This window comes from Juglans regia, chromosome 9 (genome assembly GCF_001411555.2).
Source record: "Juglans regia cultivar Chandler chromosome 9, Walnut 2.0, whole genome shotgun sequence".
Taxonomy (NCBI): Eukaryota; Viridiplantae; Streptophyta; class Magnoliopsida; order Fagales; family Juglandaceae; genus Juglans; species Juglans regia.
Window position 1 is genome coordinate 21,373,876 of NC_049909.1, and position 25,181 is coordinate 21,399,056.

The following is a 25,181-nucleotide window of genomic DNA, read 5'->3' on the forward strand; positions in this document are numbered from 1 at the left end:
TCCAATTGGGAATTCAACAAATCTGACTCCACATCAATTGAGAAACCATCTTGCAAACTAGTCTCTAAATCCTGAATACGAGCTTCCAATTCTGCAATATGTACCTGTGTCAACCCAAAGACCTGTTTATTCCAAACCTTCAGTGCAATTTTAATCTTTTTAAGCTTACAAGACAGTTTAAAAAGACATGAACCATTAGTCTCCTCCAACCAAACCTGAGACACTAAGTCCATAAAACCTACATGCGAGGTCCATATTTGTTGAAATTTAAAGGATGGGTAACTATAATTTTTCTGCACTTCTCTCCAAATTTATGACCATCGGGGCATGATCTGAGGTAGTACAGGGAAGGTATTAAAAATTTGCATCCAAGAAAGCCGAGCCCTTACCCATTACATTTAACAAAATACGATCAAGCCGAGTCTAACTGTGAGAAAGGCCATGATGTCCATTACATCAAGAGAAGGAATTCCAAGAATGGCTCATCTTATAAAAGTTAGATTGTAAAATTTTTTTTATTATAAAATATATTTAACGTATTACATGAAACCACATCAATTTATTCCGTATAATCTTTTTAAAAGAATGTTATGCATCAGTCACTATTTACTCCCACACCCTATACCTATAGCTTTTTCATAAGGTGTGAGAATGTTTTTTATATAGTATGAAGGTGTTTTTCATAAGGTGTGAAGTGTGAGGTAATGAACAGTAGCTAATAGAAGAATTTTTCATCTTTTTATGGCTATAAGAGTTATCATCTTAATAATAACTACATAACTAATAATCGTTGGCTTCAAAATTGGGTCGAATCATATGCATCATGTTTGCCACAAGTTTGCAGCTTCAAACTTTCAACGCCTATTTGTGAACAGCATGCGGCTATTTTAGCCCGATCATGTTAGGATTCCTATTAGATTATAGGAATCCTAATATAATAAATGCTTTTAACTTCCCGATCATGTTTCATAGTTTCATTTACAACTACCTTGAGTACCTCGTGAGGAGCTTTTATTTGTTTCCAACGGTTAGATGTTCCAACGGTTATAAACACTACAGCCCACCACAAAATGTGTAGCCCACGGTGGAGGCCCAACTAGCGGTGCACCTCACGTGAAGTTCACCAATTCAACAATCTCATGCATATTTATCTCATCTTTCCAAATATATCGAAGGCCACACTACTTCTGCATGCTCCTCACTTTGCTCCTTACTAGAAGACTTCTAAAGCAAGGCATGGAAGCTTTGTGGAATTTGGAGGACAAACTCAAGCTTTCAACTCAAGAAGCACTTGTTCTATTAGTATGTGCTGCTTTCGCCATCGTTGGTATTTGCGCGGCGACGATACTAAAAAAGAAGAAGAAGAAGATGGGAATAAAAAAACAACTTCCCGACCATGATGGCATGGTCACCAACTGCGATGAGTCTATGAGAACTAAATGTTCCGAATCCGAGACAAGGTGTGGTTGGTTTTCGATAAAGAGGGTGTTGATGGGGACGGTGAGGTGGAGTAGAGCAAACAAATGGGAGGAAAAAAGAGTTGGATCAGGTTCGAGAGAGAGGCCTACACCATTGCTTGGAATGATGGAAGGGAGTGAATTTGATGTGGGTTGGCAAAGCCATAACTCGGAGTCACCAGTGTGGCAAAGGCCTATACTTATGGGGGAGAAGTGTGAGTTGCCGAGGTTCAGTGGGCTTATTCTCTACGATGAACGAGGCAGGCAGCTTAGTGATCAGTCTCATCAAGAAATATCTTGCAAAGAGAACATTCATCCCCAGGTAAACAGAGAGAATACAAAATTTAAAAAAAAAAAGAACCTTATAGAAGTGCTGCTTAATTGACAACAAATTGTTATATTCCTAGTTATATATCAGATGATAAATGCTACTCATAATCCTCATAGTTATTATTATTTTATTTATTTTCTTATGTGACATTAAATAATAAAAAAATAGTTTATTATATTTTAGGTATGGAATAATTATTTAGCATTGTTAGTAAAGTGGTTAGGTGATTTCTTTGTTTTGTCACTGTCCCTTCCACACTTTGTCCTCCTCCTTTAAAGTGGTCTTATGAATCAAAATGGGGGCAATTGGAAAATCTTATCATGCTGAGGGAGGACTTGGAGGATTTTTCTTGCTAATTCCCTTGTCTCTGCTTTTGTGTAGGTAAAAACAGCAGCTGTTGTGAGAAATACTCTCAGGGATTTGCTGTGATCTTCTTTTTTTGGATTTTTCTTGTTCTTTGTTCGCTATCCCAATGTTGCTCTAAGCAATGCTGTAATGCAGCGAGCTGTTCCAAGATCTCAAGAGAGTGGGATGTTTTGAGATGAGGGTTACAATTACATAAAGAAGTACCAGTAGGTTAGAATGATTGTAGAAGTATTTGGTAAGCAGGCAATGTAGATTTTCACGCCACAACTTGGATCTCTCGTCTCTGACAGCGCATTTTTTTCATCCATATAAAAGTGCGAGATGATAGAGCCATTCAAAAAATGGCTTTACAGGTTTTGTCATTTCTAGGGAAATTACAAGCAGTGCAATATGAAACTCGCTGATTGATGATCTTATCCTTAGATGCTTCAAAAGAGAGAGAATGAGGAAAGCAAAAGATAGGTGACAAATGCTTCGAATATCCATGATTTTTTATTTTTTTATTTTCTAAAAAATTGCATACATATATACTTCAAATTCTCAGAGATCTAAGAGCAACATGTGAGGCAAGGGAGAGAGCAATGAGGCTGAACGGCTCAAGAGATGGCTTGCGGTAATAGGTAGCAACTTCTTAACATTCTTCGAGCAGTCTGCATTCTTATTTTGTGCACACAGATGGTTTTCACCTATTGCCACAAAAGGAAGTAAAAACAACACAGATCCCATCAATGAAACATTATAACCCATGAAAATAATTTACAAGCACACGTCCGTGCAAAGAAAGCCAAACAATAAGGTGGGTTTGGATACACAAACCTATCTCATCATTACAACTTTCTCAAATTGTCATACAAAAATATAATAAAAATATAATAAACAATTCAACTTTTTCAAATCCCAAAATAAAAATAATACTAAAAAATTATATTTAACAATATTTTATTCAACTTTCAACAAAACATTTATTCTCATCTCATCTAAACTCTCTATCCAAACCCAATCTCTTGTAAAATACATTTTTCTTTAAAATATAAAGAAAGATGGCTAAAAGTTTCTTCCATTGGATCATCTATTCTATTTCTAGTTTACATTTAGCTACAATAAATCCTCTACATGTAGAGGTAACTATTCATTCCTCTAAACAATTTTTTATTATTTCTCTCTCATTTCATCATCTTTCTTTTTTATCTTATTTTCATTTTAACAATTTTATCACTTTTGCACAAGCCCCACTCTCTTATCTCTCATCTACTCTCTAGCACTCCATTTATAGTCCATTCGACTTTTATGCATATAGAAGTTCTGATATTGTTAATAATAAAGGTAGGTATTTTTTTATCATTTTACTTTCTTTTTTAAGTAATTTAAATATTACATTATACATAAAGAAATATTGCAAATACCAAAATATATGATGTATAGAAAAATGTTTAAAATATATGCTGTGTAGAGAATATAATATTTGAAATAAATAAAAAAAATTAAAAAGTATAATATTTAAATGATAAGAAAAAATAGATAAGCTGATATATGACGTATTGTAAAAGTCAGTATGTAAAATAAAAAAACTAGATTTTAGTAATGTATTTTAAAGGATAAGATAAAGAAGTCGTTGTGAATGCTCTAAGTGAACCAAAATGTGTCTGTACCTTTGCTTGCCAGCATCGCTATTCATCCATACGACACTATCAAAGGTTCTGTGGAGTCTCCTCTCTGTCTTCTGCTATAGAAGAAATACAAAACCAATTGTACAATCCCTAAAATGGTTCCTATCCCATTTGGGACCTGAAGTTCAAACAGAAAGAAAATATATATGTGAGAAAATACACAGACCTACACATAAGAAACTGAAGCTTTCATATATATATCTATATATATATATATATATATATGTAGAGAGAGAGAGAGATGCAATCAATTTGCTGAGAGGAGCTTACGTAAATGAAGACGTCATCATTAAATAGTCCATATAGGAAGAAACACGTGCTCATCAGGAAGGTGGAAAGGGAGAGATAAAATGGCATAAATTCAACACTTTTTGTCCGGATCACCAAATTCTGAAATTTAACATTAAGCAATTGAAAAAACTGAAAAATGAAACATTTATTATAGCAGGTATGCAAATGCCTGAGATATACTTACAATTATAAACAAGGGTGAAGCAAACATTGATATGAGAGAAGCTCCACTTAGTAATCCAACAAATATCCACCGCATAGTACGGTCAAGTATTTGCAAGCTCCCAGCCACTACGATTGCAAGTAGCCCAAAAACTCCCAGCAACAATACAAGCATCCTAACCTGCCAGAAACATCAAAGGGTAAGTGAATGAAAGCTTAGAACTGGACATAAAGCTTTGAGAGATTTTATCAAAGTGCATGTATATTTTACAGGATAAACAACCTTTCTTCCTTTCTCAGCATATGTTATGAAGAGTATTATGTAGATCAACTGAAAAACTGCACCGGCTGAATTGACAGTCATCACCAATATATTGTTAGAAGATATGAGGGGCGTACCATACCACGTACAGAGCAAGCAATTCAAAAGAGCATATACATACGGCAACCCTGAGAACTGTTCAGTCGATTGGTTTCTGAGAATTCTCCTAAAAGTGGGTCTGGAAATATAAAGGGAGGAAAGAACAAAGAAACTAATTAGGGAATGAAATATGGTATAATCTATATTGTTCTGTTTATCCTTCGAAAAGTCTTATAAAATGGGAGGAATATTCAGGTGTGAAACTTACATCGGGGACACAAACAGCCCAATAGCAAACAAATTCCCTGCAACAAAGAAGTATGCATATCAACATGACATTCTAAGTATTAATCCTCATTTTCCAAGTCTCTTACGAAGAAAAGTAATACAAAAATATTTTTCTTATAATTCGATCTTTATCACTATCTGGAATATAGCCATTTAGTGCGCCTTTGAGATTCCCGGTTTTTCCAGAATAACAGTATTTTTCATTTCCTTTTTTTCTGAAATGATTGCACTCCCAGTCCCCAGTTAATTTATGGATACACTCAAGTTTTCAGTCTCATTCTTTTTTCTTCTTTTTAAATTAGTTTAAACATTAAACAAGCCATTGAAGCCCCAAGTTTCTTTAGGAGTGTCTGAAAACTCTGAACATGATTCCTGTTAGCGTTTACAAACCGTGCCAATGAAAGCAATCCCAATGCAGCATTTCATTTAAAACATAACATTTTGCGGTGAAACCATGGTAAAGGTTGGGGAAAAAACGTTCCTTGTGTTAACAGCGGGTTCAATAGCAGAGATCTGGGTTAATCCCCAAATCCAACTCCTTCATAACCAAAAGAACAAAGAACGAAATGGTCATATTAAGCTAGAGAAATAAAGACCCACATTTGGCACTACTTTTACTATCTCTTGATTAAACTACTTTCTATCAGCACATCAAAACTACTTCTTCCATATTGAAGGCAACAACTCTAGATTGTAGCACTCCAGATCATGAAAAGTGCAGAACTTCAGAAGTTCTGATGAAAAGGTACAAAGATTAGTGACGTTTCGCTTTCACTAATTAAACGCAAGATAAACAAATGAACAAGGCTAATAAAAGAAAATATATCGTGCTTCCCCAGAAATATGGGCGACTCTTAATCAACTTTTCAGAAATTATCAAGCTCTTCGTTCATCATTGAACAAAATCCCAAGAAGCGATGAGTTTCTTACCGAACGGTAATCTTGAATATCCCTTTTTCTTTTAAAAAAAAACATATGGGTTATCTTTTATCTAAGCTAAGAATGCAAAAACAACCAGAATCGAAGCAATCAAAACAAGAACCAGCGAATTTATTGCATGGCCTCACGGGAATTTCGAATTTAAAAATGATGGCATGGTCTTCCTTCATATATTCAACAAAATTAACGAACGAAGTCCCAGAAAATAAAAAAAGACAGAGACAGAGAGAGAATATACCGGCGACTCCAGCTGCATCCTTACAGATTGTAAGAACAGAAGACGAAATAGAATGAATCATCTAGAAGGAATCCTTCAGCACCAACTCTTCGTAAAGCAACACAGAAAAAACAACGAAACCAAAGTTCCAAACCAAGTCTTTATATCGCAGTCACACCACCCAAAACATGTGTGTTCTCTCTCTCAGGAAAGCAAGTCGATAGGCCGCTGTCCGTCCGAGAAGATAAAAATTCTATCTTGAAAAAGATCAGGGCCTCCTGGATTTCCGTAGAGTTTCGCGAATAAGGGGTCTTTTTCTTTTTATTTATAGATTTTTTCGGGGAGGATGGGCTATTTCCCATGTCTGAAATTCATTCATCAACGCTCCGAAAAAAAAAAAAAAAAGTAAAAACAATATACATGGACCGTCTTTCTTCGGACGAGAGGTGCTGAGCTGGTTTGATACCGATGGCTGTTTCTCACGTGTTTGTCCTTCAGAAAATGCAGAGATGCAGTCAATGACTCAATATAGTTCTTCGTTCGTTCTTATCCATTGTCTATGCATTCATTCTCAGAATGCAGTCAATATTATTTTTCAAATCTGTTTTAATTTGACTATATTCGGTTTTTTATTCCTAAGATTCCTTTAAAAAACTTTTCAACAAATATATATCATTGTCATCTGATCTCTCATTTACCTAATTTTGGAAAAGTAAACAAATAAATCAATGAAAAGATTTAACAGGATTGGGAATGAGATGATAATTTTATATTTTATTTTAGTGTTTAAAATATTATATTTTAATATTATTATTATATTAAAATTTAAAAAAATTAAATTGAGATTTAAAAAAATTAAATTGTTTATTATATTTTGTATGAAAATTTAAAAAAAATATAATGATGAGATGAGATGAGAATTTTATGTCTCATCCCACTTCCAAATCTACCTTATTCAACCCAGTTTTGAAAATGACATGCATTTTTAGAGTGTGAAATATGAAAAATTTAGGATTCGTATTAAAAAAATTAAAATTTTTCACATTATATCACCGTTTTTTCAAAAAAAATATACAAAATTTGAGGACCTTAAAACTGTTACTAATATTAGTCTAATAAAAACATGTTTATTTCGTGTCTTTGTGGAGGTAAGACCGTAAAAGTTAAAAGACAGGGAAATGTTTTGATCCGGACATTTCAATTTTTTTTTTTTTTTTTTTATGAGTTTGGGGAAGGAAGTTTCGAATTACATATTTCCATTTTAAAAGTTGGAAGTTACGCCAATTAAGCCAATACCTTTGACTTTCACGATTTTTTTTTTAATGCAACATTTATTGACATTTATACTATAATAGTCCCAAAACATGTGTACTTACTTGTATTGTAGTCAATTATGCTGTCTGTGATTTATATTTTAAATTTGGTTTCTGACACACATCACAGTCTTGCTTTGCTGGCTTAGAAGCATTGCTTTAACTAGAGATTAATACCCATGTTCAATCATTTTTATTTTTGGAAAGAACGTGTCGTACACACTTGGATGAGTAATAAACACTTCAAAAAATCTACTCAACTTCCTACTATTCACACAATCTCCACACTCCATATTATTTTTATTTTTTATTTTTTTTTCTTTTATTAAATATTTATTATATGAATAATGAATAAAAAATTTGAAATAATTTAAAAAGAATAAACTCAAAAAAAAATTTTAATAAAATATTAAAAATTTAAAAAATTTAAAAAAGTATGGAGTGTGATGGAGGTTGTGTAGCAAAGCTCTAAACACTTATCCCTTCTTTTGTTTATTAAAAGCAAAGACCCAATACTTGGATCATGGATGCTATCAAATTATCCCAAAAACGTGGCCTTTTTTTTTTTCTTTTTTGTAATGTTTTGGATGAGTAATAAACACGTCTCCCTTCTTTTGTTATCCATTTCCAACGTGGCCAGTACTTGATATTTGGAAGTTATCAAGTAGTTAATGTTGCCCAATACTCAATGAGTTGGATAATCATGTTACCTTCCGTTGAGCTTGTCTATCTATAATGATTTTTTTTTCCTTTGTTTTTAATAATAATAGAGTGGAATATGAGATTATGAATTCAAGTGCATATATAAATTACAAGCAATCATATAAAAGAAGTTATCTCATTTTACGGTGGAGACAAATTTTTTTTTTAGGGGTCAAAGCTAGAGTTGCTGTGAATATACATCATCCAACATTTATTAAAGCCTGAAAAATTCAAAGAAGATATTATAAAATGGAGCGAATAAATTAATTTGATCTTATATCATCCTAGTCACAACATTATAAATTGCTATAATTTGTTTAGAAAAATATTTTAGTCACAACAAAATTTTACAAAATTAAATTTATAAATTGACGTAATTCGATATAATATATTAAATTATAAAATTATTTTTATTATAAAATATATAACGCGTATCGATATCAATTTATAAGTTTAATTTCATATAATTCTTACCCACTATCAACGAGCAACACTATACGAATCTCGTGCCTTGATTAAAGTTCGACAATATAAAGGAGGTAGTACAATATGGGTCGATGGTTGCTGTAGTGGGATACGGTGCAGTAACAAGATGGAAGTGATTGTAGGTTTTTTTTTTTTTTTTTTAAAAAAAAGAAATTTACAAAATAATTTAACTAGATATAATCCGTTATTTGTTAAATAGTCAAGAAATATGAAAAAATAAAATTATCTCCAACCGATTATCTAAATAATTATATATTTTTTTCAATGGTTTTTTTTATTTTATTATTGGGATTTAAAAATGCGCGGGAGGCACAAGAATTGATGGAAGAAATAGTAAAATTAAAAAGGAAGGAATATTAGCTGTCATTGTCAAGATAAAACTAAACAATTGTTACCACCATAGACTGCCTCAAATAAAGTTGGAATGAAACGAATAATAATTTACCTATTTAAGAATAATGCTAGAGCTGGGAGTTCCCGCTGGAACTCTAACATGTATTTTTTATATAAATTTTTTTAATAATTTTTAATATTTTTAAAAAATAAAAAAAGTTTAGAATATTATTAAAAAATAATTCCTTAATTATGAAGTATAATAGGCTGATGTCACCTGTGAGGATGTAGAAGGTTTTCAATATATTCTTCAATCCTATCTAACTGCTGATCAATCGTGTGAAGGACAAAGTTTACAAAATTATTTTGATGAATAATGTTTTTTGTTTCTTTTATAATCTTGTATTTCTCAAAATTTCTGGATACAGTTTTATGGATTTTGAAATGAGAAGCAGTTACTTCAGATCCTTTAAAAGGAATAAGTACTGTCTCTAAGGCGGATGACTTGCTTGGATAACAGTTTTGCCTTCTTCCTTGACAAAATCAGTTTTAATAACATTTAAAGTATTTTTAGAAACATAATAATTTTCAACAAAATCAAAAAAAATGATATGCTTTTGAAGTTTATTCATTTTTTCTTTCGCGCATTACGCGTTGCTTTTCGATTTGTGAAAATTTCGCATGATAAGTCTTTCGTCTATCACAATTTTCAACAGATCCATATTCTTTAAAAAGAGCAACTAAATTAAATTCAAATAGTTTGTTTAAAACAATTAAAAAACATGATGCACAGGGACAACCATATATGAAGCTATGAGAGATACAGAATAATTATCTTATTCTTTGTCAGCTTCATCAATGATTTTTTATTTTACTTTGTGATTAAGAAAGTATTTTTTTAATAATTTTTTTTATTTTCTAATTAATAAAGTGTTTTTAATAATATTTTATATTTATTTTATATTTTAAAAATATTAAAAAAATCTATATACAAATTATTTTAAAAAAATACATAAAAATACGTACCATAACTCCAGCAAGAGCCCAACGGAAGCTGTAGCATCATCCCTTATTCCATAGCACGATATAAAGTTGGAGCAATAGGGAGACCGCGTGGGCCATTCTTGCTCAAGAAACATGTGCATACTGACAAAAGCATGAATGGTAAAGCATTCTCATCTAATAATTGAATAATGCTAAAGCTCCCCCTAGCATTGGTTTTTTTATGTGTTTTTATTTTTATTTTTTATATATAGATGTTTTTAGTAATTTTAAATATTTAAAAAAATATTAACAATATCATTAAAAAATATTTTTTTAATTAAAGTAAAATAAAATAATATTTTTTTATATAGATGTTTTAAGTAATTTTAGATATTTAAATAAAATTTACAATATTATTAAAACATATTTCTTTAATTGAAGTTTCTGATTAAATAATTATTTTTTAATATTTTTTTTAAGTTTCTGATTAAGGAATTATCTTTTAATGATGTTCTAAATTTATTTTATTTTTTAAAATATTTAAAAGTGTTAAAAAATTCATATAAAAAATAACTTTAAAAAAATACATAAAAAAAACACTTGCTAGAGACAGCAGGAGCCCCAAGCGGTGGCTCTAGCAGCGTCCCTAATAATTAGCCATACATCTAGACTGGACAGATAATCGGGTTTTTCGGGATAAAACAATTGTAAATTAAGACAGTGAAAGTATTTCATCACATCGTATTATTATAAATTTTTTTTAAAATTTTTACATAAAATATAATAAACAATTTAATTTTTTCAAATCTCAAAACAATAATAATATTACAAAACTAATATTCTAATAATATTTTATTTAATTTTTAACTTTTATATAAAATTATCTCATCTCATCATTCAAACCACACCTAAAAGACATGAACATGCACCGTTTAAATCAACAATTCTCATCTTTGCATACTAAAGTTTATTATTAAAAAAATTATTTTTTCATGTAAGATCTTAAATTAAAAAGTTGGGTATGAATGGGTTATGTTTGATAATGAGCGGAATGTCCAAAAGCATTCAGAATGTTAGCCCGTATATAAATGTTGGTCTAAGAAGTCAAGTAATTTAATGACTTGAATACAATTTTATGTCTTTAATAAATTATATATATTTATATACAATATATTTATATATATAAATATATTAAAAAAAATTTACATACGTGGAGCGGAGCAGGGGGGTCATCCCGCCCCCACTAGCCCTTCTGCATGTGGGGCGGGGGGCCCTACCCCCGCATGAGAACAACAAGGTAGCACGCCTGCCCATGCAGAGGCGGGGGCATGGTAGTGGGGTACAGGGCCCCACTGCCCACCCCTACCTTTGTTATACCGGTGTCATTCCTAAGAAAATGTGTGTGGATGTAAAAGTTCGGCTATGATAGTTGGATTAGGTAACTAAGTTGATAAGTTTGTATATGATCAAGTGACTGAAATGATAGAGTTTATCCTATCATTAAATTGGTAATTTTGGATGAATGTAAATTATTTATTGACTTTATTTATAACAATATTAAGTTTATCTAAGAGGTATTAGAGGTTGTTTAGATAAGTCATAAGTGAAAAAATTGAGTCCAAAAGAATCTACACTTATCCAAAGAAGAGGCTGGTCTGAAATCTATTATTGCAGTGAAGAATTATCGCAGATGTCAGCATTCCATCAAGAGACGTCTTCGCGACAGACTCGCCCCATCAGTAGAGTCTTACTGAAACTAAAACTGTTTTCAGATTGTTTATTTAAAAGATCATATTGGTTAGGAACGATAGAGATTCAAATTTAAATATTTTCTAGAATACTTTCTAATGCATATTTTGATGAGAAAATTTATTAGAGAATTTTTTATATTGTTTCTCTCAAATAGTGTGATTGTGCTCCATGTTTGAGAATTGATTGGTCGAATTTCAGCTACTAAAGTTCTAGGAGAAAAGTCAATATTTGAATATTGTCAGAGATTCTGGCTGCTACTGCGATAAAAGATAAATGAATTATTTGTCTAGTCAAGTAAGAGTGTTGATTGACAAAGATTTTGTAATTAAGCTTTACTTGTAATTTATTTTCAAATAATAAAATTGATTTTTTTAGATTTAGTTGCACTATAGAATTTTACTTTTAATGAGTTTTTTAAAGAATTTTCCTTCTATATGTAATTTATTTATTTATTTTATATGTTCATTTGATTAAATAATTGCAAGATTGAGATCTAACAAATTTGTTGAATGAATTGATAGATATTTTCGTTGTGTAAATACACATGAATACTTGGGTAATTTCAAGGTGCAATTTAGTTGCAATCTAAACGCCAACGCACTTAGAAGAGCAAAAGGTGACTCGCACCTGCTCTACTTCATATTAAAAAGGTCGTCTCTGAAAATAAATGATATCAATCTTCCAGTAAATAAGCTCAAGTGAGGCCTAATATACATACAAAAAGCAAGCAACTGAAACATCGAACATAATCTTTGTTTTTTCCTTTTCCTAGTTAGTTTAAAACAACATACCTAGACAGAGGACCGAAATCAAATACATCGACGCTGCAAAAACTAAACGAACTTCTGTATGGGAGCTGAAGCATAACCTATAACCCCAGAAAACAGCACTGGAGAAAAGGTATGTTAACCTCTTGAACTGACCAGGATCTCACTCAACGTGTCTTCAACTGAAAACTGATTTAAATCTATCTCTCTAATTGTATCCTTTTGTCCCTTATGGGCAGTTCAATGGGCTTCTGAGCTTCATGTGGATGATCTGGACCCTTGTAAACCTTTAGGTGGTTGAACAGCGCTCTGCCAAGCTGCACAAAAAATATAAAAAAAAACCCCCTTTTGAGGCACATCGGTGGTAAAAAAATGTTGACTATAATAAAAAAGACAACTCATAAATTTCATTTATAATTGAAAATCTACCAAATCCCTCTGTGTGAAGGAATTCTGAAGGTTATCCTATCGACAACACTGACCACCAAAGTTCTTTAACCTGGTATTTTTACCCCTTGTAACTTGGCTTAGTAGTTAGTAATGATAGCAATGCTTTGTAACCAAACTAAGAGCTTCATAACATTAGGAGACCAGTTAATCAGACCTACTTAAGCAAGGTAGTCAACATTGTCCGTAAGAACATACAAGTGTCCTTCAATTAAATACTGAGAACCAGCATAAATAGAGAGAGAAAAATAAAACTTTGGCTTCGGATGGACTTTCAAAGAATGCATACAGAACAAGAATACAGAGCAAGGAAACTTGAGCATAGAAGGTAAATTCCAACAATGGAAAGTTAACAGAGAACCGAGCAGCAAGACTGGTTAACAGCTTGTTTCTCGTTGACACGATATTAATGAATCCAGTAGATTCAAAGTGAAACCAAGCTTTGACAGCACTTTATGTAGCATTTACGCCTGATAAGAATAAAATAAATTGCACAAACATGCATACAAGTAGAACAAACTCACCCTTTTGGGCCATGCTTTACATAGCAAGTAAACATAATAAGAATAAAAGAAATTGCACAAACATGCATGTGTATATAACAAACTCACCCTTCCTTTGGGAAGCATACCGCGGACGGCATGTTCAATAATTCTTTCTGGAATTCTCTGCTGTAGCTGGTCAAATGTTTCCACTGTCATACCACCGGGTCGTCCTGAATGCCTCCTGTAGAGCTTTTGGGTCCTTTTCTTACCAGATACAGCTACTTTTTCTGCATTTATCTTTTAATTCAAGTATAACAAAATCGTTTAGGACTGTGTCTAGGAACCGTGTAACTAATATATGCAAGAAAGCACATAAAAGGACTATCAACACCAGACATTGGTAAGCAAGAACATATATCTTTAGTTGTGCACATGTTTGCTGTTCTATCTCCCGTTTTCAGGACTTATTTCTCTTTTTCATTCTCTTATTATGCGTTTCTCGTGCATAGATCATCCTCTGTACTCGGGCAATACCTCATTTATTCATTAATAAGATTCTAACTTAATTGTCAATATATAAATACACACACACATATATCAGTTCATTACTTTGCTAAAAAAAAGTCCCACCATGTAAAAACAAGACATCATCACCTTTGCTTGTTTAAATAAATAAAATTCCTTCATTGCACATTAATAATTTCCTCAAAAAATAAAAACAAAACATAGTGGTGACATTACCTACTGCAGGTTTACAAATAACAGCATCAAAATCTGATACTTAAAATTGGCAATAGAACCTGGTAAATCTCATGATAGTAGAGACTTAACATCGAGTAAGAAAATTTACAGAGATACAAACTTGCCAAAAATACTTTGTCAAGCCAGCCAATTCCAATGACTTGAAGGTATGCCTTCAAAAGGCCTCGTTGCATCTACCAGAAGCACAGAAAGCATTACAAGTAAAGCCTTCCCTTTAAGAACATAAATCTCCAACTCCTACTCTTTGCAACATTTGTGCTGTATCTACAGAACTCCTTACCCAGCACAATGCTTGACTTTAGTTGGAAATCACGCAACTCCAAGATCAAACTAAGCCAAAAGACGATAATCCATTTGGTTCTCATTGATACAAACACGAGGTGACATGCGTGTAATTACATAGACACTTTGTTATAACCAATAAAACTTTATTAAAGAGGGCAAAAGTCCCAATCAAAGTACATATGAATAGACACCTTCATACCTAGACGTGTGATATGCACATTGTCAACCAAGCCACTAGATAAAGATCAATAGTGAGAACAACAAGGTGGCATTGTCAACAAAGCCATTAGAAAAAAGATCAATAGTCCGATAAGAAAGGTAACAAAACTCATGTGAACCAGAAGCCATCTTGATGAGCTTAGACTAATAAATAAAAAGACCTTGACAGAAAACTCTGAAGTTGAGGACTGAAAGAACAAATAGTTAAATTTTACCAAAGCCGGGGACCATGAGAATTAAATCCATGACAATCGCAAGTGCAGATAACGTGGACTATATTATTCACTTCATCGCGAAGAAAAGTATGCATAAGTTATAAGTATACAAACCACATACCACAATCACGAATGCCCCCATGTCCACGCTGGGAGTATAGGTAGCCAGATTTTTCCCTCGGATGTAAATGGAAATAGTTGACGCCAATCTTCCAAGAATTTTGTCCGTAGCATCAACAATGTACCACGGTTTATCCGTGTTCACGTGATCTGCAGCTTTGGGATACCAAGTCGTGTTCCAAATGTCCTTCGAATAAAAAAAAGTAAATAACAAAAGGATTCATTGACGGGTATTCATATTTCATACCAAGCAAGCAAGCAAGCAGGAAAGGTGAAGTACAATCACAGATTTACATGAAATGTGGGTAGAAAAAATATAATGCATCCCCAACCTGAACAGGATAGGTAAGAGGAAAACCTTGTCCGAGTCCTTAGATTGTAGACATCAGTTCACAATCTTAAGAAAAGTGTTGACAGTTCCAAATATGCGGTAAGAGAATTAGAACAGCTATGCTCATCATTAAAAGAAGCAATTAGGAAATCAGCAAAACCCTATCAGAGAACAAAGAATTTGACAAAAACAAATACGAATTGTGGACGATAATGCCTTAATAACAGACAAAAATTACATGGACTCCGCATAGGTTGTCAGGTGCAGGCAGGCGTCTTATTTTAGGAAAGAAAATCTAAAACCTTTTCCATTCCCACATTTTCCTAGCAAGCACTGAGAGAGAGAGAGAGAGAGAGAGAGTTTACAGCGCCATTGACTTCGGAGTCCTCAAACATCCATCGCTGATCTGTGGGGACGAGAGAGAGGTCCTGGCACCGAACCTGGAAACACCCATGGGAGTTATTACGGAGACGAAACGAGGACGGCTTTGATAGAGCCAAGGAGAACCCAACGAATGGGTTATTCACAACGCCGCTGCTACTGTTCTTATTCTTTTGAGAAGATGAAAATGAAGAAGTACATATGGATGAGACCGCTACCGGCGATGAAACGCACAGCATCGCCATATCTCCCTCACTCTCGTGTTCTCTCTGGTTTGATGATATATCGGATAAGAGTCTTCTGCTAACGGTGAGTGAAGACGGAATGGACAAAAGCAGTGCTTTTATCCATTTCCTGAGGCAATTTAATATTTATTCTCTCTAATAATTTATTTTACAGAAAAGCGTCTTTCTCTAGTTAAAATAAAGTATTTAACTTTCAAATAAAATAAATTTCCGTAGGCATTATTTGTACGGTAAAATTATCTCAATTTATTTTATTTTATTTTATTATTATAATTTTATTAAATTTTTAAATAAAATATAATAAATAATTATCTCTCTTATATATATTCTTTATAATTTTTCTTATAAAAGTGAGGTAGGAGGTGTATATATATTTTTTAAGAAAAAAGATACTCACACAGTTGGTAGCTCTTGCAGTATTTTTATTTTTTTACTTAATAATTAAGTAGATATTTTTTAATACTATTATAAAATTTTTAAAAATATATTTAAAAATATTAAAAAATAGATGTAAAAAAAACAAAACAAAAATACAACTAGCGGTGATAGTAGAACCATCTATTTTTTAAAGAAAAATGTTTAGGGTATCGATACATCCGACAGATAGTGTGATTTTTTAATATTAAAAAAAATCAAGAAAAGCATTGTCGGTCTAGTGCATCGGTACACGTAGCATATTTTTTTTTTTTTTTAGTTACAAATACAAAGATTCAGGCGGTTTGAATTGATAATTGATCTCAATTCTTCTCATAGTATCTTATTTAAGTATTAAGATTTTTTTAAATTATTACATAAAATATAATAAATAATTTAATTTTTTTAATTTTAAAATAATAATAATATTAAAAAATAATATTCTAACAATACTTTATTTAATTTCCAACTTTCATCTCAACTTATCTCATCTCAATTCACTATCCAAATCCTACCTCAATCTCTAAGGATATGTTTAGATAATGACATGAGATGAGAGGTTTTCAAACTTATCAAAAATTTTCAAAGTTTTTTTCCCAAAAATAACTCAAATATAAAATATTTTTCAATTTTAAATTTTAATATCTAATCATTATAAATTTTATAGACTTTAAAACAAAATATAAAAATCAATACAATTTTTTCAAGTTTAAAAATAAAAATTATATTCAAACAATTTTTTAACTTTATAATATTTTTATTCAATTTTTACAATCTCATTTTTCAAAACCTACCAAAACATTTTAACTCAAACTAATTCATTACTATTTACAAACAATTTCACTATTATTGGTGATGTGTTTCATACACCTAGGCCAAGTTCCAGCAACCTGAGTTTAAATCTTGCTACTAGCAATATAGAGACAAAAGTGAGCTCGGTGGTGATTTGGGAAGCCTCTAATGTCAAAGTCAGTCTTTCTTCCCGGAGAATTATAGCAAAATCATAGTGTTTAGATAGATTATTCATACCTGGAGTCTGGCTTGTGGTGTGCAGGAGTGTGAGACTTATGTTTAGAATTTTTCCTCAGCATTATGTAAATTAACACCATGAGTTTTAGCACACGGGATTTATACCTAGAATAAAATAACTTATGAAAGGAAATGTTCTTCCTTTCCCTTGGCTTTGCCTTCCCTCTGCCCTCATTCCCGACGAGTTGTGTTGCCGCCACTAGCGAACGATCACTACCACCAGTTCCACCACCCGTTGCCGCCACCAGCAGACGACCACTACAAGTTTGATGTACCAGTACGTCGTCCAGCCACCCAAAATGTTTTAGGAAGCTGAAGCTCACCTTTTCCACTAGGAACTACACAATTTCTTTACCAATCAGCTAATCTTCAATGCAATATTTGTTCTTGGAGACAATCAGGGCAGTTATAATGTCCGAGATCATACTTTACAGTGTACATTAATAGAGAAAATGGGTCCGACCAGTAAGTATGCTAACAATTTAAGATATATTAATGAAAATAAAAATGAAACTCACCCATAAGGGTATTGATAAAGACAAGGTTGATTTCAAAAATAAAAAGGAAACAAATAGAATTAGAGGTTATTCGAGATCAAGGAACAACAAAAAGCAAAAACCCAGTAGTAAGTCTTCAACAATAAACCACACAAGGATAGGATTGGTCAGAACCTAGAGAGAGAGAGAAAAAAAAAACCCAAAACTCGTTAAAATTGCACGAAAGTTCGTTGAATGTTGAAGACTAGACGGGATCGGGTCCACCAAACAAGTAAAAACCAAGGAATTAATGTAAAGCTCCACCACCAAAAAAATGAAGGAAAAAACACAAGATTTATTAAAATTCTACGAAATTTCGTGGAATGGCAAGGAGTATGCAGTGATGAATGAATTGATAGTCAATGCCCAGATTAGCCAATACAAAAAGTTTTGCATATATTAACGGAGGTTTTCATATTTCCTCGACAAACTTGGCCATCTTGCTATGATGGGTTTGTGCTAATGGCTTTAGTAAGCGAGAGAGAGAGTTAGTCCCGTTTGGTTGTTAATCTCAATTCAGTCTAATTTTAAATTAAGTCTAACATGTAAATACCTAACTTTCAAATTGCTAAACTCATCTCAACTCAAAACATCTTAACAAGTGAGACTCACAACCTTTTTTAAATCAACATTTATTTACACGTGAGACTTATAACATTTTTCAACTTTTTATAAATACATTTAAATCCATCTTAACATCTAAATACATTTAAATTCATCTTAGGTATATATCTTAAAACTCACTTTACCATATCAATTTATTATTATTCATAAAGAATTTAACTCAACTTAACATCTAAACGCAGCCTTAAGGTTGTTCTCTTTGTGCAGGTTGAGTTGTGTCAGAGTGAGGTGGGTTCATTGATTAGAGGATGACAAGTTTCGTCTGGGCGAGAGGGCTTTGTGTTTTTTTTTTTTTGAAATAAGGGCTTTGTGTTTCTAATTATGTGACGTGCGGTCCCATTTTTAGCATCATGTGGATTTGGCAAAACAACTCTTCTAGGAACAGTCGGGAGATGCAATCGAGGGGGAGTCGTCTAATATATTATGCCACTTCAGTCGAGTTATTATAAAAAAAAAAAGGATGACCAAAATAGAAATAGAAGAGGAACATAGAGCAGAGGTCATCTTCTTCATTGTCTTTGTTGGTGGGTGTCTTCGTTTCCTCGTCGGTAGCAGCAAGATCAACTCCAGGTGGTTGATATCCCCAAGAAGAAGATCCCGGCTGAAACCAAAATACAGAGGAATTTTTTTGAAGAAAACTGTTCAAATCTGGGCAAGCAACGCTGATAAATTTACAGAGGAAGAGATAGTGCGAATATGGACAATCTTTAAATCTTCTGCTAGGGAAGAACTAGAAACAAATTTTAGCTATTTTTCTCCTTAAGATCTCACATTTTTGTTATTTGATCATCTGTTGATTCTCTTTCAAAGGAGCCGAAAATCACTTCAGGCTCAAGATCGGTTTCGTGTCTTAGATCTGCTGCTTGGTCAAGTCAAATATAAAGCTAAATCTTTGAGCAAATCGTGATCTAAAGCAAAACCGGTTTCTTGAAAACAGAATTTGCAGATCCGAAGCACACCAGTTGAAGAGAGGAGGTCGTGCTTCAAGGATCTAAGAGGAGTCTGCTGATGGTTTTAAAAGTGACATAAAGGTGGTGGCGGTGGTAGTGGCAGTGGTGCTGAAATCCCAAGTAAACCATCTGGATTTAATTCTAGCTTGACTCGAGCTAATCGAAAGAGAAAGGGAGAAGGAGATGCCGAAATCAAAGGGGAGAAACATGTGAGGGAATCAAATGGGAGAAAGATTACTCAGAAATAGAAGGGAAAAGGAGAAAGAGACGGGGGGAATCGAAGGGAATCGAAGAGAAAGGGAAAGGGGCGAACAAGCAAATACCTTTTGCACTTGGAGTGCAGGAACCCCTCCATCGCACCATTGGAGTCCACACTTCTTGTTTGTAAAAAAAACTAGCTCGCTCAAACCCAGGAACGCCTCCTTGATGGAAAGCCCATCACCAACCCTCCTCCCAAAAGCCAAGTGTTGGGAAAAATTAAAGACCTCCTAAGAGCGATATCACAAGCAAATGAAAGGCTTCAGCTTGGTGCAAAGGACAATTATGAGAACTATGATATTGAAGTGGTCACTGGAAATGAATCTACATTTATTGAAATGGATTTGATGCTTGGTGTTGTTGATCTTCATACCTTAGAGGCTATTGCTGCGGTTGAATTTGCAATTGTTGGTTTTTAGCCTATGATTCCATTAGCTTGTAGTAGTAGTGGAACAGATTTAGAGGATAACAATGACGATGATAGTGATGATGACAATGATGAAACATGCTCAACGGTGAAACTCAAAACCTCAAAGCCTAGCAAAAATAATTGTTCAAGTGAAGACGACGTCATTCGATAAAAAAAATGACCAAAGATTGTTGTAACTTGTGCTTCCTTGAGAAAATGGTGAATAGTATGGAGATAAATTCGAAGTAATAAAATGGTACGTACGTAATTTTGAATGAAATGAACCGTTTCATTTATGCCACGTTGGCACCGACTACGCTGTTATTCCCCATGCTGTTTGCACGTAGCATTTTTCTTAGCAAAAAAAAAAACAGGAAGTTGTTTTCAATCCTTTAATAATATGACCGGTTAGAAGATGAATCTCATATATCATATTCATATCTCAATTTTATTTTATTATGTAAGATGTGATGTATTTATTATTATTAAATAAAAATTCATTTATTAAAAGATCATCAAATGGTAATAATACTAATAAATATATCACATATTACACAGTGAGATAAAAGTAGAATAATAGTATAATATCAAATATATATAATTTTCTAATTTAAAATAGAGTAATATTATATGTACTTACACTTTTACTTATAATTTTATTTATAAGATTTATTTTATTAGTTTTATTTTAAAATTTATATTTTAAGTTTTAAATTTTTTAATTTTTACAATACTTCTCAATTCATCTCATTTAATTATTATAAAATTTTTAAATTTTTATATAAAATAAAATAAAAAATTTATTTTTTTAAAATTATAAAAATAAAAAAATATTAAAAAAATATTTTATTTAATTTTAATTGTAATATCAACTCGTTTTATCTCGTGTTAAATTTTCCCTCAAAATATCAACAAAGGTTGCGTTTGGATGTTAAAGTGAGTTGAGTTGAGTTGATAAAATATTATTAGAATATTATTTTTTAATATTATTATTATTTTAAAATTTAAAAAAGTTGAATTATTTATTATATTTTATATTGAGATTTGAAAAAATTGTAATGATGAGTTGAGATGAGTTGAGAGATGTTTGTGATCCAAACGAAGCCAAAAAAGTTGCCGACGAATTAAGGCCCTCCAACTTTTCGCCCTCTTCCTTCGGCTTCAGCTCACAGAAAACGAAACCGTAAGAAATGATGGCTTTGTCAATGTCAGCTCCTTTTCTTCGCCTCAGACCCGTTTCAGTCTCTCCATTCCAATCCCAGGTCCACCACTCCACTTCCTTCCCCGGCAGAAGGGCCCTAATTCCCTTCCAAAACCCTAACCCCAACCCTAGTAGACCTCTGAAGATGGTGGTAGCCCATGCTGGCAGCTTACATAGCGCAGTATCGGAGGCTATGAAGCTGATCCAATCGTCCCCTCCCACCTGGCCGTCCGCCCTCCTCACCAACCTCGTCATCTTTGTTCTAGGTTCCCCGATTCTGGTCTCCGGGCTCTCTCTCTCAGGCATTGGGGCCGCTTTCCTTTTGGGCACTCTCACTTGGCGCGCATTTGGTCCCCCTGGCTTCCTTCTCGTTGCCGCCTACTTCATCATTGTAAGCTCAACAAAACACAAGAAAAGAAAAGAAAAGAAAAGAAATTTCTCCCTCTTTACTCACTCCTTGTGTCTGAGATTTGATTTGTCTCTTTATAGAGACTATTTCTTAGTAATGTTATTTTTTTATTCTTCTATTTAATGGGGTTCGATTATTTTTTAATTTTTATACTCGTAGGGAACCGCAACAACAAAAGTGAAAATGGCACAGAAGGAGGCTCAGGGGGTTGCTGAGAAGAGAAAAGGAAGAAGAGGACCGGCCAGTGTTATCGGTTCCAGTGCTGCTGGTTGCGTCTGTGCTGTTCTTTCAATATTTGGAGTAGGGGGAGAGGCTTTTTCTCGGGTTTGGAAACTCGGATTTGTTGCCAGCTTTTGTACAAAGTTGAGTGATACTGTATCGAGTGAGATAGGGAAGGCATATGGCAAAACAACGTAAGGCATCTTCTGGTGTGGTTTGGGCACTTTTGTTTACTGTTGTCAATGCTCTTCTTACTTCACCAAGGAATTTGAAAATAGATTTCGGTGGAATTCCAGAGCCCTTATATTTCTTGTTTGATACTCTTTCCTTTGTCTATTTTGATATTTTCTTCTACAACAGCTCACTCTTTGTTACCAATCACCAAATTGGTGCTTCTGATCAGGTATTTAGTTACCACACTTAAGGTAGTCCCAAGGGGAACAGAAGGGGCTGTGAGTGTCGAGGGAACTATTGCTGGACTTTTAGCTTCATTTCTTCTTGCCTTCGTTAGTTGTCTCATGGCTGAGGTACTCTTTACCATCTTCTCACCCAATTAGGAATACATGTGTTTTTTTTTTTTTTTTTTTTTCAATTTCCTCTGGAATTTCCCATTTTTCGTTTTATACTTTATCTCCTTCCTTTCCCTTTTGTTTGTTTAACTCGTCTCCTTTGTAAGCCAAACTTGACGAATATTGGCAATCTAAACTCTTCAGTCTTCTCTATTTCTAGGAAGAACTGAACTATGTTGGTTTTTTTAGACGTTTTTAATCACCTCTTTCATCCAATTAGGTGCATTTTTGTCAGTGCCCACAATATAAATGATGTGTAAGAATTTTGTAAATGGAAATCTCAAACCCATAGTATCTTTTAAAATCAAGTAAATATTTGGGGTGAACCAGTTCTATGTTCATCGAAGACTGAAACTTGCATTCATTTTTCAAGTGTTTTAACAGCACGACTGTAAGATAAGTAGTTGATTTTAACAAGAGACATGCTATGTTCTACACTTCTATTTCACTCCCATCACATTATGCACATGTGGCATTTTCTATCAACTATTAGATAAGCTCTTATTTTTTAGAATAGCAAATTCAAGGATTAATGAATAATGACACTTTAATATAGTAATATGAGGTATTCCTTTTAATAAAGCTTATAAACAAAGCACTTTGTTTTATAAATATTAATGGTATATATTTTCTACAGAAGTTAGCCCTCTTTACTCTTGATATATCTCTTTAACTAAAAAATATAAACTATGCAACTAAGCAAAAAGTCATTCTTTTGTTTTTGTACTAAATTAGCTCAATATCTGTCCTTTATGTGTTGTGGCTTCATTAGTGAACGGGTTTATAATTAATCAGCTCACACAATTAAGCTTTTGGTTATTATGAGATCTGAACTTTTTTTTGGTACTATTTGGTGAAACAGCTAGGTGCAGCTGAAGGAATTATATGCGTAATAGCTTCCCAGATTGCTAATGTTGGAGAAAGCATAATAGGTGCTGTACTTCAAGAGAAGGAAGGATTTCGATGGGTAGGCAGCCATTCCAATTATTACTTGGTTTATGAGATGCTGGGTTTTGTATGGTATAGTAAAAAGACCATTAGTCAGTTTGAACTTTGGACTAATTAACCATATAGGCAAATTCATGTAGAAGTTTTGAAGGCGTGGTTTTTGCTGGGTTCTGTTGTGGCAGGCTTGGCTAAAAGGATTTCTTACAGTTGTCTTTCTGCTCTGTTTTGCAGCTCAACAACGATGTTGTCAATATTATCAACATATCAATGGGCAGCATTATAGCCGTTCTGATGCAGCAGGTCGCATTCCGAAACCGACTCGTGTGAATTCCACTCAACACGCCTATTCTGCATTCAGGGGATGCGGACCCTTATTATTACCCTTATACTTTTTGTTGCTATCCTCGAAAAGCCTCCCTTCCTATTCCCTCCCAACCTCCTACCTTTGCAGAGCAGAACAATTTCCTGCTATCCCATCAACCAATAAGTTGGTAATAGTCAGAGCTTTCGATACCGAGCACACAACAAGAAGTAGCTCCGCCAAGGTGCACGAAATCTGCTCAGGAAGAGTGCAAATTTAACTAGCAAAGCAATGCGATCAGCTCATAGGGAGAATTATTTAATTTTCTCTCATAGAACCCCATTTTTTTCAGTTATTTACTTGCATATCGTATTCTTATTGGTAATGACAACAGTTTAATTGCTAGCGACTCTGTTATAGTGCTATATCACGTGTCTTACTACATAGATTGTATAGAAGCTTGTACTTGGTGTAGTTATTCAGGAAAGGCAAAAATCTATACGATGATTTGCTCAATTTTCTCGTATTAAGCTCATCTTAGTTTTACAGACACTTTGGTCGATGAAAGCAAGTATTAGATTGATAAACTCACGTTCTTCTTCCGTGGTTGCTGTTTTTTCGTTTTGAAATGGACAACATCCGAGTTACTCACGAGTTGCTCAATAGGAGAACCTTCAATGAACAAGACCCACACGAACCAATGAATATGCATCTCGGGGTCCGCCATGACCATCACTTTCTGCTCGCAGTAATTTTACGTTTTCACTACACGCCAAATGGAGTATCTTTTAAGATCTCGGTTTCATCTCATCTAATTATTATAATTTTTTAAAATTTTAAAATAATAATAATATTAAAAAATAATATTCTAATAATATTTTATTCAATTTTTATTTCAATTCAATTTAACTCAGTTTAACATTTAGACGCATCCTAATGTGTCTTTTGGATAGTGAATTCAAATGAGATGAGTTGAGATGAAAGTTGAAAATTAAATAAAATATTGTTAGAATATTAATTTTTAATATTATTATTATTTTGAGATTTTAAAATTAAATTATTTATTATATTTTATATAAAAATTTGATAAAATTATAATAATTTTAAGATTTGAATTATAATAATGAAATAAAATTGAGATGAAATACTAATTATATTCAAACAGGAACTAAATGGATATCCCATTCTGCCAATATTTATACGCAGATACATGCATAATCATTACCTCACATAAATGACCGATGAATATGGAATCAGATCACACTAAAACTGTAAAAGTTATTTTATTCTCAAGTTGTTTTTACATTACTTAAATTATAAAAATTAAAATTTATTTTTCAAATCATTATGGCATATAACACTTTTATTAAATACGCTCTACCCGACTGAGAATAGAATTTTTCGAACC

The 25,181-nt window shown here is 33.0% G+C and overlaps 4 protein-coding genes across 5 annotated transcripts; 2 read left to right on the forward strand and 2 right to left on the reverse strand.

Annotated features, from left to right (window-relative positions):
* The first annotated feature begins 1,236 nt into the window (after positions 1–1,236).
* LOC108985336 lies at positions 1,237–2,403 on the forward strand. Its single transcript, XM_018957597.2, has 2 exons — positions 1,237–1,779; positions 2,170–2,403. Exons 1-2 carry the CDS (start codon positions 1,237–1,239, stop codon positions 2,215–2,217), a joined length of 591 nt encoding a protein of 196 aa, XP_018813142.1. The 3' UTR covers positions 2,218–2,403.
* Positions 2,404–2,487: 84 nt separating this feature from the next.
* Positions 2,488–6,550, reverse strand: LOC108985341 (bidirectional sugar transporter SWEET2). 2 transcript variants are annotated; one of them, XM_018957603.2, is made up of 8 exons: positions 6,101–6,549; positions 4,904–4,940; positions 4,718–4,774; positions 4,558–4,622; positions 4,297–4,455; positions 4,092–4,211; positions 3,804–3,939; positions 2,488–2,840 (listed from the first exon to the last, which is right to left on the reverse strand). In XM_018957603.2, exons 1-7 carry the CDS (start codon positions 6,116–6,118, stop codon positions 3,826–3,828), a joined length of 570 nt encoding a protein of 189 aa, XP_018813148.1. In that variant the 5' UTR covers positions 6,119–6,549; the 3' UTR covers positions 2,488–2,840; positions 3,804–3,825. The 2 variants fall into 2 exon arrangements, with proteins under 2 accessions (XP_018813148.1, XP_018813147.1); XM_018957602.2 differs by having other exon boundaries at positions 4,558–4,774; positions 6,101–6,550.
* A 5,700-nt stretch (positions 6,551–12,250) lies between these two features.
* Positions 12,251–15,995, reverse strand: LOC109014818 (50S ribosomal protein L13, chloroplastic-like). Its single transcript, XM_018997312.2, has 4 exons — positions 15,646–15,995; positions 14,951–15,136; positions 13,475–13,645; positions 12,251–12,733 (listed from the first exon to the last, which is right to left on the reverse strand). Exons 1-4 carry the CDS (start codon positions 15,904–15,906, stop codon positions 12,617–12,619), a joined length of 735 nt encoding a protein of 244 aa, XP_018852857.1. The 5' UTR covers positions 15,907–15,995; the 3' UTR covers positions 12,251–12,616.
* A 5,236-nt stretch (positions 15,996–21,231) lies between these two features.
* On the forward strand, positions 21,232–24,303 carry LOC108985351 (protein VTE6, chloroplastic-like). Its single transcript, XM_035694244.1, has 5 exons — positions 21,232–21,718; positions 21,896–22,149; positions 22,359–22,482; positions 23,387–23,491; positions 23,704–24,303. Exons 1-5 carry the CDS (start codon positions 21,317–21,319, stop codon positions 23,797–23,799), a joined length of 981 nt encoding a protein of 326 aa, XP_035550137.1. The 5' UTR covers positions 21,232–21,316; the 3' UTR covers positions 23,800–24,303.
* Positions 24,304–25,181: the final 878 nt, after the last annotated feature.